The 12,814-nt window shown below is 38.6% G+C and overlaps 1 protein-coding gene across 11 annotated transcripts in view; it reads left to right on the top strand.

Moving 5' to 3' along the window:
- Positions 1-12,814, top strand: part of DOCK10 (dedicator of cytokinesis 10) — a 206,410-nt gene that overhangs the window by 183,727 nt on the left and 9,869 nt on the right. For 7 of the 11 annotated variants that reach the window (XM_037849753.1, XM_037849756.1, XM_037849748.1 and 4 more), the window contains 5 exons: positions 642-748; positions 2,887-3,009; positions 3,143-3,256; positions 4,918-4,923; positions 12,146-12,292. In XM_037849753.1, coding sequence (XP_037705681.1) covers positions 642-748; positions 2,887-3,009; positions 3,143-3,256; positions 4,918-4,923; positions 12,146-12,292 — 497 coding nt within the window. The remainder of the gene's footprint in view (positions 1-641; positions 749-2,886; positions 3,010-3,142; positions 3,257-4,917; positions 4,924-12,145; positions 12,293-12,814) is intronic. The other 4 variants (XM_037849757.1, XM_037849752.1, XM_037849755.1 and 1 more) reach the window with 1 other exon arrangement.

Here is a 12,814-nt window from a genome sequence, read left to right as displayed (position 1 = left end):
CCCAGAAAAGTTAAATAACCTGCTCAAGAGTTCATGGTTTGCAATGGAGCCTGGGTTCAGGGCTAGTTTGTCACTCCAACCCCCACCACACACCCCCACCATTCGAATCCTATCCCTCTTCTGGCAACATTACCCTTTATCAAATGTTTTCCTCTATCTGTACAGGCCTATGTTAATCTTGGTGGTCAAGATGGTGAGAAAATGTGAGAAGGTGCCTGGATAATGCTAAAAGTGTGAAAATCGATAAATATTGAGCACTGTTTTATAGTGTACTGATGGTACCAGATTGTCTTCTCAAATATTAATGCTCTGAATCCTCTCAACCATCCTTTGAGATAAATGGTATTGTGTCCAGTTTGATAAGAGTTTAATTAAACCAGAATATTGGATCTAGGTCTACCTACAAATCCCATGCTAGCTCCTTATAGGAGATATACTCTGTGAAAATGATACAAAAGTTATTAAAAGGGGATATTGATTGCCTGGTAGAGAGTATTTATCAGCAGTCATGCCAAAACCTTTTCACTGAATGTTTGCGCTTTATAATACTACCACATGTAACGTCATGAAGAAAGGACTTATCTAATTCAACTATGATTTGTCTCAAATAATAGTGATGTATTTTGCTTGGTCCTCCCAAGGTATGTTCTCTATGGGCTGGCCAGCTTTTCTGAGCATTACACCAAATATTAAAGAAGAAGGAGCAATGAAAGAAGACTCAGGAATGCAAGATACACCATACAATGAGGTTAGACCAAAATAGATCTCGTATACAGTAGTTGAGTAAAAAGAGACATTGATTGATTTGTAAAATTAAGCTAAATAGGGAAAAAAGGAAGCTTACGCAGAAGTCAGATAAAGTAACTCTCTAGGATGACTTAATTAGGCAAAACGAAAGACAGGCTAAAATTAAGTCAGGGTTACTACTGGTAAAGCATAATTTTAATTGAAAATTTAAACTAAGCTTTACTTCTCTAAGATGAACCCAAATGTATATGACCAGCTCTTCTATACTATATACAATTTCTAGTCTTTTTGTAAAAGTATAAGGGATGCTGAAAGTTCACCTCTTTTCTAATGCAAGTTACTCATAATCCATTGAACGAAAAGGCCTACTAGTTTATGCAGGAAACTTTCTGGTATTCCAACTATTTATTATGGTTATTTTTCTTTAATGAAGAAAGGAAGCTTTACATTGCAAATTTATTAGCAACAATTCTGGTAAACAAAATAGAGCTATCCTTATCAAGCAAATAAAATGTTACATAAGCTAATATTTTTCAAATCATGATATTACCTAGGTGGAAAAAGGATACATAAAGCAAATTTAGGAGTGGAGTTTAATGACGTTTTCCATGTGGTTCTACATTAACTTAAAATACATTATAAATAAACAGAAAATGCAATTAAATATTTGTATTAATGATTTCAAATAATATTTCAGAATCTGTTCATAAAAGATGTTGAAAATATTCCCAACATCATCCATTTGCTTTAAAGTTTATATAATTTGATTCAATTCATTGTTTATTAAACCACTAGTATATATGACGCCCTGAGTTAAGAGCTGGGAGAAAAAGATAAATAATACATAATTCCTGCTCGCAAAGAAATTAGGATCTTGAGAAAGGCGTACTTTGGGGTGGGAAGATAGAGGCCCAATAATTATAAATTTTAGCATCATATATGGTAGCAATTAAAAGGGAAACAATTTTAATATGAAAGTGATCAGAATGGGGATGCAGAAACCTAAGTAAAACCTCTCCAGATTTTTGAGCTGGGTCTTGGCATTGGATAGAGCTTGAACGGATCAAATGTGAGAAGAAGGCTTTCCTAAGTATAGCAGCAACACATAGGCGGAAGTGTAGAAGTGAGAAAGGATTCCAAGAATGGAGTGGAGTAGTACAATACATATGACCAATGTGCCAAGCCAATGGCAGGATGTCAAAGGTGAAGACCCTGAAAGGGAGGGGGTGCCTGACATGGATCTCCTTGAATGCCATGCAAAAGAGTTTGGAGAGCAGTTTATAAACACTGGAGTTCCCACAAAAGTTTAGAGCAATGGAGATCATAATCAGATTTATGTTTTAGGAAGAAAGATTATCAGTCAATGAAGAAGACCAGTTGGAGGAGTGTCTTAGTTTCCCGACTGCTGTGATAAACACCACACAGTGGGTTGGCTTAACAACAGGAATTTATTTTCTCGCAGTTTCAGAAGCTAGGAGGCTTCCTGCCTGCTGGGGTTGGTGGTATCCTGGCTCTGGCTGAAATCCCTGGGTTCCTTGGCTTTCCCATCATGTAGTGATGTCCTTTCCTTTCTCTTCTGTGTTCTGTTGTCTCCCAGCTTCCTGCTTCCATGGCTTATAAAAACCTCCAGTAGTAGGATTAAGAGCCATCCTGATTCAGTTGGCCACACCCTAACTAAAAGTAACACCTTCAAAGGGTCCTATTTACAGTGGGTTCACACCCACAAGAAGAGGTTTAAGATTAAAAACATGTTTTTTTCTCAGGTACATAATTCAACCTACCACAAGGAGGAAATCAGATTAGTTAGAAGACCACTGCAGGGGGCATGGGTGAAGTAACAGGGCCTGATCTGGCTGGTGACAGTGGCGATGGAAAGGACTAGACAGATCTGAAGGAATTTCATGGATTTAAGTTAGCAAGTATGGGGGACTAATTAGATGATAGTAGTGAGGGAAAGGCAGGAATCCAAAATGACATCAAGATCCCTTGCAGGGTGGAGGTCAGTGCCAATGACAACAATAAGCAACACAGAAATCTCATTAAGAAAAAAGGGGGCAGTGCTACAGTATTGACATGAGGTTTCAATCCTGAGCCACAGCGTTCACCATGTAAAATCTCCTTTTGACTTGGGAACTGCAGACTATCCTGGTGGAGCAGCTCTACATGTGTGTGGAATTTCTGTGGAAGTCTGAGCGATACGAACTGATCGCTGATGTCAACAAGCCCATCATTGCTGTCTTCGAGAAGCAGAGAGACTTCAAAGTACGTTTTAAAACCACAAGATGTTAGATTTTCCTGCTCTGAATTCGTGAATTACTGACACTTTTCAAAAGTAGAAATTCCCTGTTTTCATGTCAGAATTGTCTTCATGAAATCTTTCGATTTATGCTTTCAGAAATTATCAGATCTCTACTATGACATTCATCGGTCCTATCTAAAAGTTGCAGAGGTCGTGAATTCAGAGAAGCGGCTCTTTGGTCGCTACTATCGTGTGGCATTTTACGGACAGGTGAGTTCACTAGAAGCAGCGTGGCCTGTAATTCTTTTGAGCAGTTGGATGTTGTCTTACATTCTTTGTGAGATACCTAACTACATGTACCATGCATTGAGGTGGGGGTGGGAGTGCCTGGGTATATCTCAGTGTTTCTCTATATATGAGTGTCTATATTTAGGAATGTACTAAATTGGGAAACAAACAGGCAGAGGAATCCCTGGGCCTTAATACAAATCAAACTAAGAACAGTGATTTCTAAATTCTTCGAGTAAGAAGGCATTATCATTGTCTTCTTTTCCAGCATCCTCTTCTTCCCAGTTGACCCCAGATTATCTAATTATACCTTTATGTCACATATTAAAATGAAATTAAATTGAACATGTTTTAAAAAATGAAGTTCATAGCATTCTGGGAAATAAAAATGTGAAACTCTGCTATGGGAAAACTGGGAACCTTTGACTTCACAATCATGCGATTTCTTTTCTTCTACTTTCAAATTGCCACTGTCCGTAGTGAAATACTAAATGGTTATTTTTATCCTGTTTTGTAGATCAACATAACTTCAAGATTATTTTTCTGAGCTTATCACATAAACTATGAACAGGATTGAAATTACCTGCTAGTCATAGATTGGCTAGCTATTATATATTAACTATGGTTGTCCTATTTCTCTTCAGAAAGACTTATAACACTATTATATGTCAGCAGAGGTTTCAAACCCTTACTCTTTTGGATGAACACTCCTTTCTATTATTTCACAGTTGGAATGCTTCTCTGGCCTCGCATTGCCCCTTTTCTCCCCCATATAAACCCCAGTTGCATATAGCTTCCTGTTCTCAGAAATCTGTTAAGGCTGAGGTTGAAAAAGTCAAATTGAGCTTGGCCATTCTAGATCATTTCCACTGAAGTCTTTTGAAAAATGTCTTTTTTCCTCTAATTACCAAGAGCGGCTTTCAAACTGACTTCTGAGTTAGTAAAGATTACTGGTTTCTCTACCTTGAAAGGAAAGTGCCACTGAGCAGTCAGTTATAAATAAATTAATCCATCCCAGATTTTCCTCAGTGCACAGCCAGTTCAGAAACACAGAGACAGAGCCTTGGGCTAGGAGTGTGAATGACAGATCTAGAGACACAGTCTATACAGAAAGAGACTAAGAGGCACAGGAGTAAATCCAGACATTTTTCTGGATGCGTGGAAAGAATCTGATCTGAATCTGATGGTGTCTAATGGGCCAAGAGGAATGTGGGAATCTGCAGGAGAAGAAAAGAGAGATAAGGAAATGGTATCTTGGAAGTCATGAGGAAATTGAACAGTTTGTGTCCTTGGTGAGATACGAGTAAGAAAAAGTGACAGAAAACTCCATCAGGAAGTAGACTGCAAGGGAAAGACAGGGTTTCAAGGGGGGTGGCCTCAGGCTAACTGAGCAGGAAAAGGTGGTACCCAAGATGTGCACTTGGGTAACCAAGCTTGACTCCATAACCGCTCAGGTGATCTTCCCAATGAAAAAGTCACGTAGTACCCACAGTCACGAAAACCAGATTGCCTATCTAATAGCTTCTCCAAGCTCATGTCTAAGATGCAGGTTGTTAAACAGGTTGAAAGAGACCATGCTGCTTCCCAGCTAGTTTTTAATGCAGATCTTTGCTCTTTTCTTCTTTGGGTCTTGATTGTTCCAGGCTGTGGTAAGTTCTTTCTCTCTCTCGATGTGCATGCTCTAATAATCCTCACACTTCCCTCCGTATGGTTTTACTGAACCTTAACATTTTCCGTGCATATCAACATTTGATACAAAGGGTGAGATAATCCTGCTTCTCTTCATTTGGGGATCATCCTGCATTTCTTGAACTAAAATGTGTTCGTTTCAGTTATCTGAATTACAAAAATGTATCCTTTACTTTTCATATATATATTACCTTTCTACACAAAGGGTAGGGTAGTCTGAAAGCCTATTCATGCACAGATAAATATGGGCACCACATCTTTGAAATATAAATGCGGTAGACTCAGCCTTGGAAGGTGCCTGCCCATTTCAGACCACCACGAATTGCAGCGCAGTAAGAAGATCACGGTGGTCAGGATTTCAGGAGTGGGGGTGGGGGCTGTCAATGGCTCTGTCCCAGGGGCCTGAAAGACCTCTGCCTTTTCCCAAAGGACCACCTTACAGAGTAGGGGCTCTCTCTGGCAGTGAACTCTGAGCATCCCCAGAGATGATGGAAACAGTCAAAACACAAGTCTCAACATGAAAGATCAACAGCAGAATAAGCCTTTACTCAGCAGGCCAGGCTAACTCTCCGGAGAGGCAGAAAAAGGCAATGGAAGAAATTTGAACAAGCCAAGGCAAAAATAATCTGCCCATTATCTAGAGCTCTCTGTGACTAAAAAGAATTTTCTTTGTATTACTTTGAACCACATGAAATTTTTTATCTACAAAAATGGGAACTTCATTTGGTTCAACATAATTGCTGATGACTAAGCTGAAGAGAAAAGTTTTTTCAATACCAATGCATTATCTGTCCACATGCAGCTCTGCTTGTCTGACCAGCACATACTTTTTTGTAATTCTTTAAATTCCTTCCCACACTCAAACCATCGGTATTTCCTACTTTCATTTATAAAATTGGGGTCATGGGTCTTTAACTCACTTACTAAAAGAATACTTGAAAAACCCTGTAACTAAAGGGACTGAGGGGGCGCTGGGGGTGGATTGGAGAGAGCTGCTTTCAAATACCCTAACATTGTTCTTTTTTCAGATTCCTCAGTTAACTGCGATGATTGTACACCTGTGGTTTTTTGACTTTTTTGTTTTTTAATGCTGCCAGTATTCTCAGTTGTCTTCTATAATAAATTCCAGCCTGAGTTTAAAATGCAAAGTGTTTTGTTAAACCTGCAGCCTGAGAGCATGCCTAAGTACACCTCTATATGAGCCCAGCCGCTTTTGAACAAGAACTAATGGAGGTCCTGATAAGTGGCAAATTAGCACCTTGTTCATCATTGTTCAAATGCTATTCAAATACCTTTCCCGAGACACCAAATGGAAAGTGTGAACTATGGTGTTCAACAGAAGCAGACAGCACACATCACTGTCACTGCACGCTTGACAATAAATACCAAATAGATTTGAACATTCCCCCAGAAACTATTCAGCATGAAGGTTCCAAAGACCTGAGATAAAATCTTGACTCCTTGATTAGCATAATCCCCAGGGATAGAAGTAATTTAATTCCTTTTCCATGACGTTGCTTTATGGTCCTTGCAAAATTCACCTTTTAATACCCAAGTTGACATGTCTCACAATCATGTTACAAAGATTATGGGAATGTACTTTGCAATAGACGCTTTGTCTCCAAAAAGGCCTTTGGGTAAATATTTAGTGTCCCATGTGGGCTAGTGCTTTCATTTTATAGCGTTGGTTGGATTATTTAATTTTAATTGTATCTGCAATGAGCCAGACACTAGAAAACAAGTTGAAAGCTGTTTTTTCATTGCAGGAGGCTTAAAAATGCAAGTCTTGTGTAGCATGAATTTTCAAATCAACACCTGGCATCATTGTGTGTGGAAATTTTACACATGGCAGCCTATATAAAGCACCGCCGAAGGGTCCCTGAAGTATTTCTTTCCAGAGTAATGAAATAGCAGTAGTTCTCAGACATCAACTGTAATCAGTGAAATCCTTAGGCCCTGGTATTTAGCATGAAAGCAAGCAACTGAATGCCTGTTGCATAACTTAAAAGATTGGCTGTCCCTGGAATTAATTTAGTGAAAGGCATAGGGGAAATTTTATCCTGTTCACCAAGGATATAGATCTGAGATTCTCAATCATGCTTTCCTGGGTGTGGATGCATCACAGAATCTTGATAGAAAAGGGATGGCAGGGAGAAGGAAGATGTATGCACAGTTTGCAGAACCATCATCTCCATTTTGGGATGTGATATGCCATTCTGCTTCCCCTCCCATATCCAAGTCACTGGTCTAGACATTTTAATATATATTTTAAGTGTCATAATTGACCTCACATTTATATTCAACCATTTCTCTGCATTCTTGTTACTTCTCTTCTCTCAGAATTTAGCCTATTATTAACCTTTGGTGACCTATCATTTCTATAGTACATTCCTCTTTGAATGCATTCTTTTGTTTCTGAATTTTGAAGTCTGTTCTAGTTTGCTAATGCTACTGGGATGCAAAACACCAGAAATGGACTGGCTTTTATAAATGAGGTTTGTTTGTTAACACAGTTACAGTCTTAAGGTCATAAAGTGTCCAAGGTAACACATCAATAATCGGGTACCTTCACTGGAAGATGGCCAATGGCATCTGTTAGCTGGGAAGGCACATGGCTGGCCTCTGCTCCAAGTTCTGGTTTCAAAGTGGCTTTCTCCCAGGTCATTCCTCTTCAGACTGTCACTCTCAGTTGCTCTTGAGGTGTTTGTCCTCTTTTAGCTTCTCCGGAGCAAGAGTCTGCTTTCAACGGCTGTCTTCAAAATGTCTCTGTAAGCTAAAGCTCCTCTCTCAGCATTCTGGGCATTCTTCAGAGTGTCCCTCTTGGCTGTAGCAAGCTTGCTCCTTCTGTCTAAGCTTATATAGTGCTCTAGTAAACTAATCAAGGCCCATGCTGAATGGGTGGGTTCACACCTCCATGGAAACTATCCAATCAGAGTCATCACCCACAGTTGGGTGGGGCACATCTCCATGGAAACACTCAAAGAATTGCAATCTAATAAACACTGATACGTCTGCCAACACAGGATCACATCAAAGATAATGGTGTTTTGGGGGACATAATACATTCAAACCACACAAAGTCTAATATAATAGTAGGGGCACTTATATTTGAAATCCCTGTGGTGATCTGAGGGCATCACAAGATTCTAAAGTACCCACAGAAGCATTTAGAAAACAGTCAGTCATTTTGGTTTTCATTTTATAGACATTCATTTTATCATAATCTGTTATTGCATTGAAGTTTCATAATCTATGCATGCTATCTCTAATGAATAAAAGTTGGTCTTTAACTAGAATGTGCTGTTTCCTAACTATGACAGAGGAGAGCTATTATTGCATTATAAAATGACATTTAAAAAAATCAAACTAGCAAAAGAAATGCCAAGGTCCCATTTCTCATTGCCTTGAAATGTAATCTGCTCATAATCTTAGAGCTAAAGCAATGTAGAAGCTGCTCCTTGGTTTTCATCATCCCATGTATAAATGGTAAATCATTTATTCCATAGATAGAGATGATATGGAAGCCTTCCTTAAGATAGTGTCCTGTGGCTTGGTTGGCTTTGCTTTAACAGTTTCCCTGGGTAAAAGGTAAGCATGCCTTACAAACATTTTCAGAGCTGCTATTGGATATGTACTCTGGCTCCAGAAGCTCTTTACACAAACCCTAGCAGACAGCAGAGTAAATTCTTCATTCTGCTACTCTAGCTCCTTCTTACTCATTTTATAAAATAGCCTTAATAGGTTTATATTTTCATTCTTAAAAAAAAAAAGTTCTAATCATTCTTTCTTTCAAGTAAAAGATTATCTACCAAAATATTGAACTGAGCATGAATGCATCCTTTTATAATACAGAAGTTTTTAGTTTTCATGTAAGAGAACCTGAAGATATGTATCTTTTAAGCACTCAAATCTCAGTCTGTTCCCCTGCATATTAGCCAGAACTCAAATCGCTTTACCAATACAGAATCTTTTCTTCATAACTGTCGTCATCATCATCATCATCATCATCATCATCATCATCATCATATAGTTAACACTCACCAAGAACTAACTGTGTACAAGGCAGTGTTCTCAAGGCTTCGGATAGATTTCTGAGTCTGTAGTATTTCCCATCCTACAGTCCAAGAAGGAATAAAAGAAAGGCATGGGTCATGACCAACGCCAGCAAACCTACTCATTTTCTGCTAACTCTGAAATCCGAAATTTTTTAGGGGAACAATTCTCAGTGAAGTGTCATTTCATGTTAGTTTTCACACTGTGATGAGAAAAGATTTTCCTGAAACGTGAAGACATTTTCTCATTGTACTTGGAGGTGTAAATGTTGCTTTAGCTAATGCCCTGTGGAAATTCTGTTGATGCCCTCAGAAGTCTTATATCTCTGATGTGTCATTCTGTCAAGTTTAGCCACTAACTTCTGACTTTGAATCAGCCAAAACTCTTGCAGAGGCTGATACGGACAAAAATATAGCAAGCTGGAAGTCATGTGGGAACGGGGTCAGACCTCACTACCTCTCCAGAGTCTAGGTGAATGACAAACAGCTGCTCGTCATGCTTTCACCATCATGTCACTTTCTAGCAGTTTGTGGTTAAGGCATTCATAATCAGTTGCGTTTGGTCATGACCATTTCTTAAGGAAATTGTTCAAGAAAGATACCTGCTTTAAATTCATTGGAGTCGTTTCCAGTGTCATCTGGTGCAAATATACCTTTTTAAGATGGATGCCAGCTAAGAACTGTTTCATTCATCTGTTTATTCATTCAGTAAATATGCAGTGACCTCCTCCTAAAGACCAGGCACTGTGCTGATCACCAGGTATGCAATGTTGAACAAAACACAGCCCTGTGCCTTCAGGAAGCCCAAAGTCAATTAGGGAGATTGTGCTGGTTTGGATGTAATATGTCCCCCAAAACGCCATTATCTTTGATACAGTCTTGTGTGGGCAGGAAACGTATTGGTGTTGATTGGGTTGGAGACTTTTGATTGGATGTTTCCATGGAGATGTGATCACTCAACTGTGGGCACGATCTTTCATTGGATAATTTCCATGGAGGTGTGGCCCCACCCATTCAGCATGGGTCTTGATTAGTTTACTAGAGCACTATATAAGCTCAGACAGAAGGAGCGAGCTTGCTACAGCCAAGAGGGACACTTTGAAGAACACCCAGAATGCTGAGAGGGGAGCTTTAGCTTACAGAGACATTTTGAAGACGGCTGTTGAAAGCAGACTCTTGCTCCGGAGAAGCTAAGAGAGGACAAATACCCCAAGTGCAACTAAGAGTGACATTTTTGAGGAACTGCAGCCTAGAGAGGAACATCCTGGGAGAAAGCCAGTTTGAAACCAAAACTTTGGGGCAGACGCCAGCCACATGCCTTCCCAGCTAATGGAGGTTTTCCGGACACCATTGGCCATCCTCCAGTGAAGGTACCCAATTGCTGATGTGTTACTTGGACACTTTATGGCCTTAAGACTGTAACTGTGTAACCAAATAAACCCCGTTTATAAAAACCAATCCCTTTCTGGTGTTTTGCATCCCGGCAGCATTGGCAAACCAGAACAGAGATGTACAAGGAAAGAGGCAGTTACCTGCTTCACAAGAACTGTGATGGGGAATGTACTTGTTCAAGATGCCAACTGGCTTCAGCAAATGTATATACAGCCCACCTAGGATGCAAAATATATTGTTAATGATGATCAAATTTGCATGGATGGAAGTGCTTTACAAGTACCAAGCACTATACAGATGTATTAATAATCATTCTTAGATAGAAGGTATCACATTAGCCATGAAAAATAGATTTTATCCATGTTTTCTACAGATAGTAAATATTTTTAAAGACTCAAAAATGATTGGAAAAAACCATACAGCTAAGTTTCTTTTTCACCTCCAGTAGCTTCATCTGGATCTCACAACCCATTTCCTTGAAGGTATACTCTACAATCAGAGAAAAACAGATGGATTGAGAACCTAGTTCCCCACTTAGCCTGGTGTTCTGAGAAAACCTGTACTCCATGGGAAAAATGCTTCCATATCTCTTCCAAGAGAAGGAACTGTAAAGTTTGTGCCACTTAGTTATCCTCAAATAATGGAATCTGCCCTTCTCCCAGCTTCAGCCCAGCCAAGTACCTTAATACAGGCTAAAAAACTCACTCCTATGGAATAAAAATGACATGGTTTTCATTTTTAATCCTTTAAGGTCTATCTTTGCAAAAAGTGCAAAAGATCACTTTAATAAGGTATATTGCATGATGAAATGACATATATCCAAGTTACACCAGGTCACTAAAAACATATTGATGTAAAGTTATTTTTAAAATAGCAGTACTTAGGAGTATACTATATATAATTTCTGTTAGGACATGAAACAGTGTGTGGTTTTTCCATCTAAGATGAGTGAGATGCATGGCAATCCATTTAGATATCTTTACATATCATACGGTGTTTTCTATGCTAATTTCAAACACTGATAGAATACATGAATGTAATTAACAGTACCAAAATATATATATATATTGAATGTGGTTAAAAGGAGAAATGCTAGGTTGTATATATAGTGATAGAATAAAATTTAAAAAAAAATCCATGAAAATTCACTGCAAAAACAGTGAACCCTAAGTTATACCATGGACTATAGTTAATAGTACAATTCTAAAAATGTGCTTTAATCAGTTGTAACAAATATACCAATGCAAGGTGTTAATAATATGGTGGTATATGGGAATCCTGTATTTTATGCATGATTGTTCTGTAAATCCACTTCTCTAATAAAAAATAAATTAAAAATCGACTATGTGAACAACAACAAAATGATAGTATTCTTTGAATAATGCCAAAAATTACTGCAGACTACGTTCCCTGTGTTCTACTCCAGGCTACCACTTGAGGGCAGTCTTCCTCCAAAAGAAATGCAAGCAGGTTTACCATCAATTTTTACAGCCTGAGAAAATAGTCTCTATTTAATATATTTCATGAGGCAGTTTGGCCTGGGTAGGGAATATTTACATGAAATGTTGTGTCCTTCGCTTGATTCTTCTCTGACTTGGGATTTTACAGAGTGCTGCTCAGTGGCTTGGACAACATAAAAATTCTGGATATTTTGTTAAGTAAATGACTTTTGTTTTGCTTGTGATTTGTAATTGGAGTCCTCTAATAGAATTGGTGGTGCATTACTTGTCTTCCACAGGGATTTTTTGAAGAAGAAGAAGGCAAAGAGTATATTTATAAAGAGCCTAAGCTGACAGGGCTCTCCGAGATTTCCCAAAGACTGCTCAAGCTCTACGCAGATAAATTTGGAGCAGAAAATGTGAAGATAATCCAGGATTCCAACAAGGTAGAGGGAAATCAATATTCTTGCAAGCACTTAGAATTGACTAAATTTTTAATTTTTAAACTATATATATTAAAAACTTTCTGCCTGACTAGGCAAAGTAAACTTCCTTAACTATTTAGGGTATTTGTACTTACTTATTGATTGATTGGTGCTAGCTGATGGTTGTCTTTTTGTCAAAAACACAGTAAGGGTTTATTTGAGTAACTTTTATGCAGTTCCCAGAAAGAACTTACTAAATTCTCTACTTCTCTCCTAGGTTATTGTCATTTGAATAGCAATCATAGCCTTAAAGTGATTGGGCCTAGTACTGGAACTGGAGGAAAATGTATGTTGAAAGTACTTACTCAGGGTCAGGGAAGTGGTTTTAGTTTCCTAGCTGCCAAAACAAATACCATACCATGTGCTGGCTTAGACAATGGGAATTTATTGGCTCATGATCTGAGGCTGGGAGAAATCCTAAATTAAGACATCAGCAAGGAGATGCTTTCTCCCAGAAGACTGGCATTCTGGGGCTGGCTGCTG

Source organism: Choloepus didactylus, chromosome 9 (genome assembly GCF_015220235.1).
Source record: "Choloepus didactylus isolate mChoDid1 chromosome 9, mChoDid1.pri, whole genome shotgun sequence".
NCBI lineage: Eukaryota > Metazoa > Chordata > Mammalia > Pilosa > Megalonychidae > Choloepus > Choloepus didactylus.
This window is presented reverse-complemented; position numbering and strand designations above follow the sequence as displayed.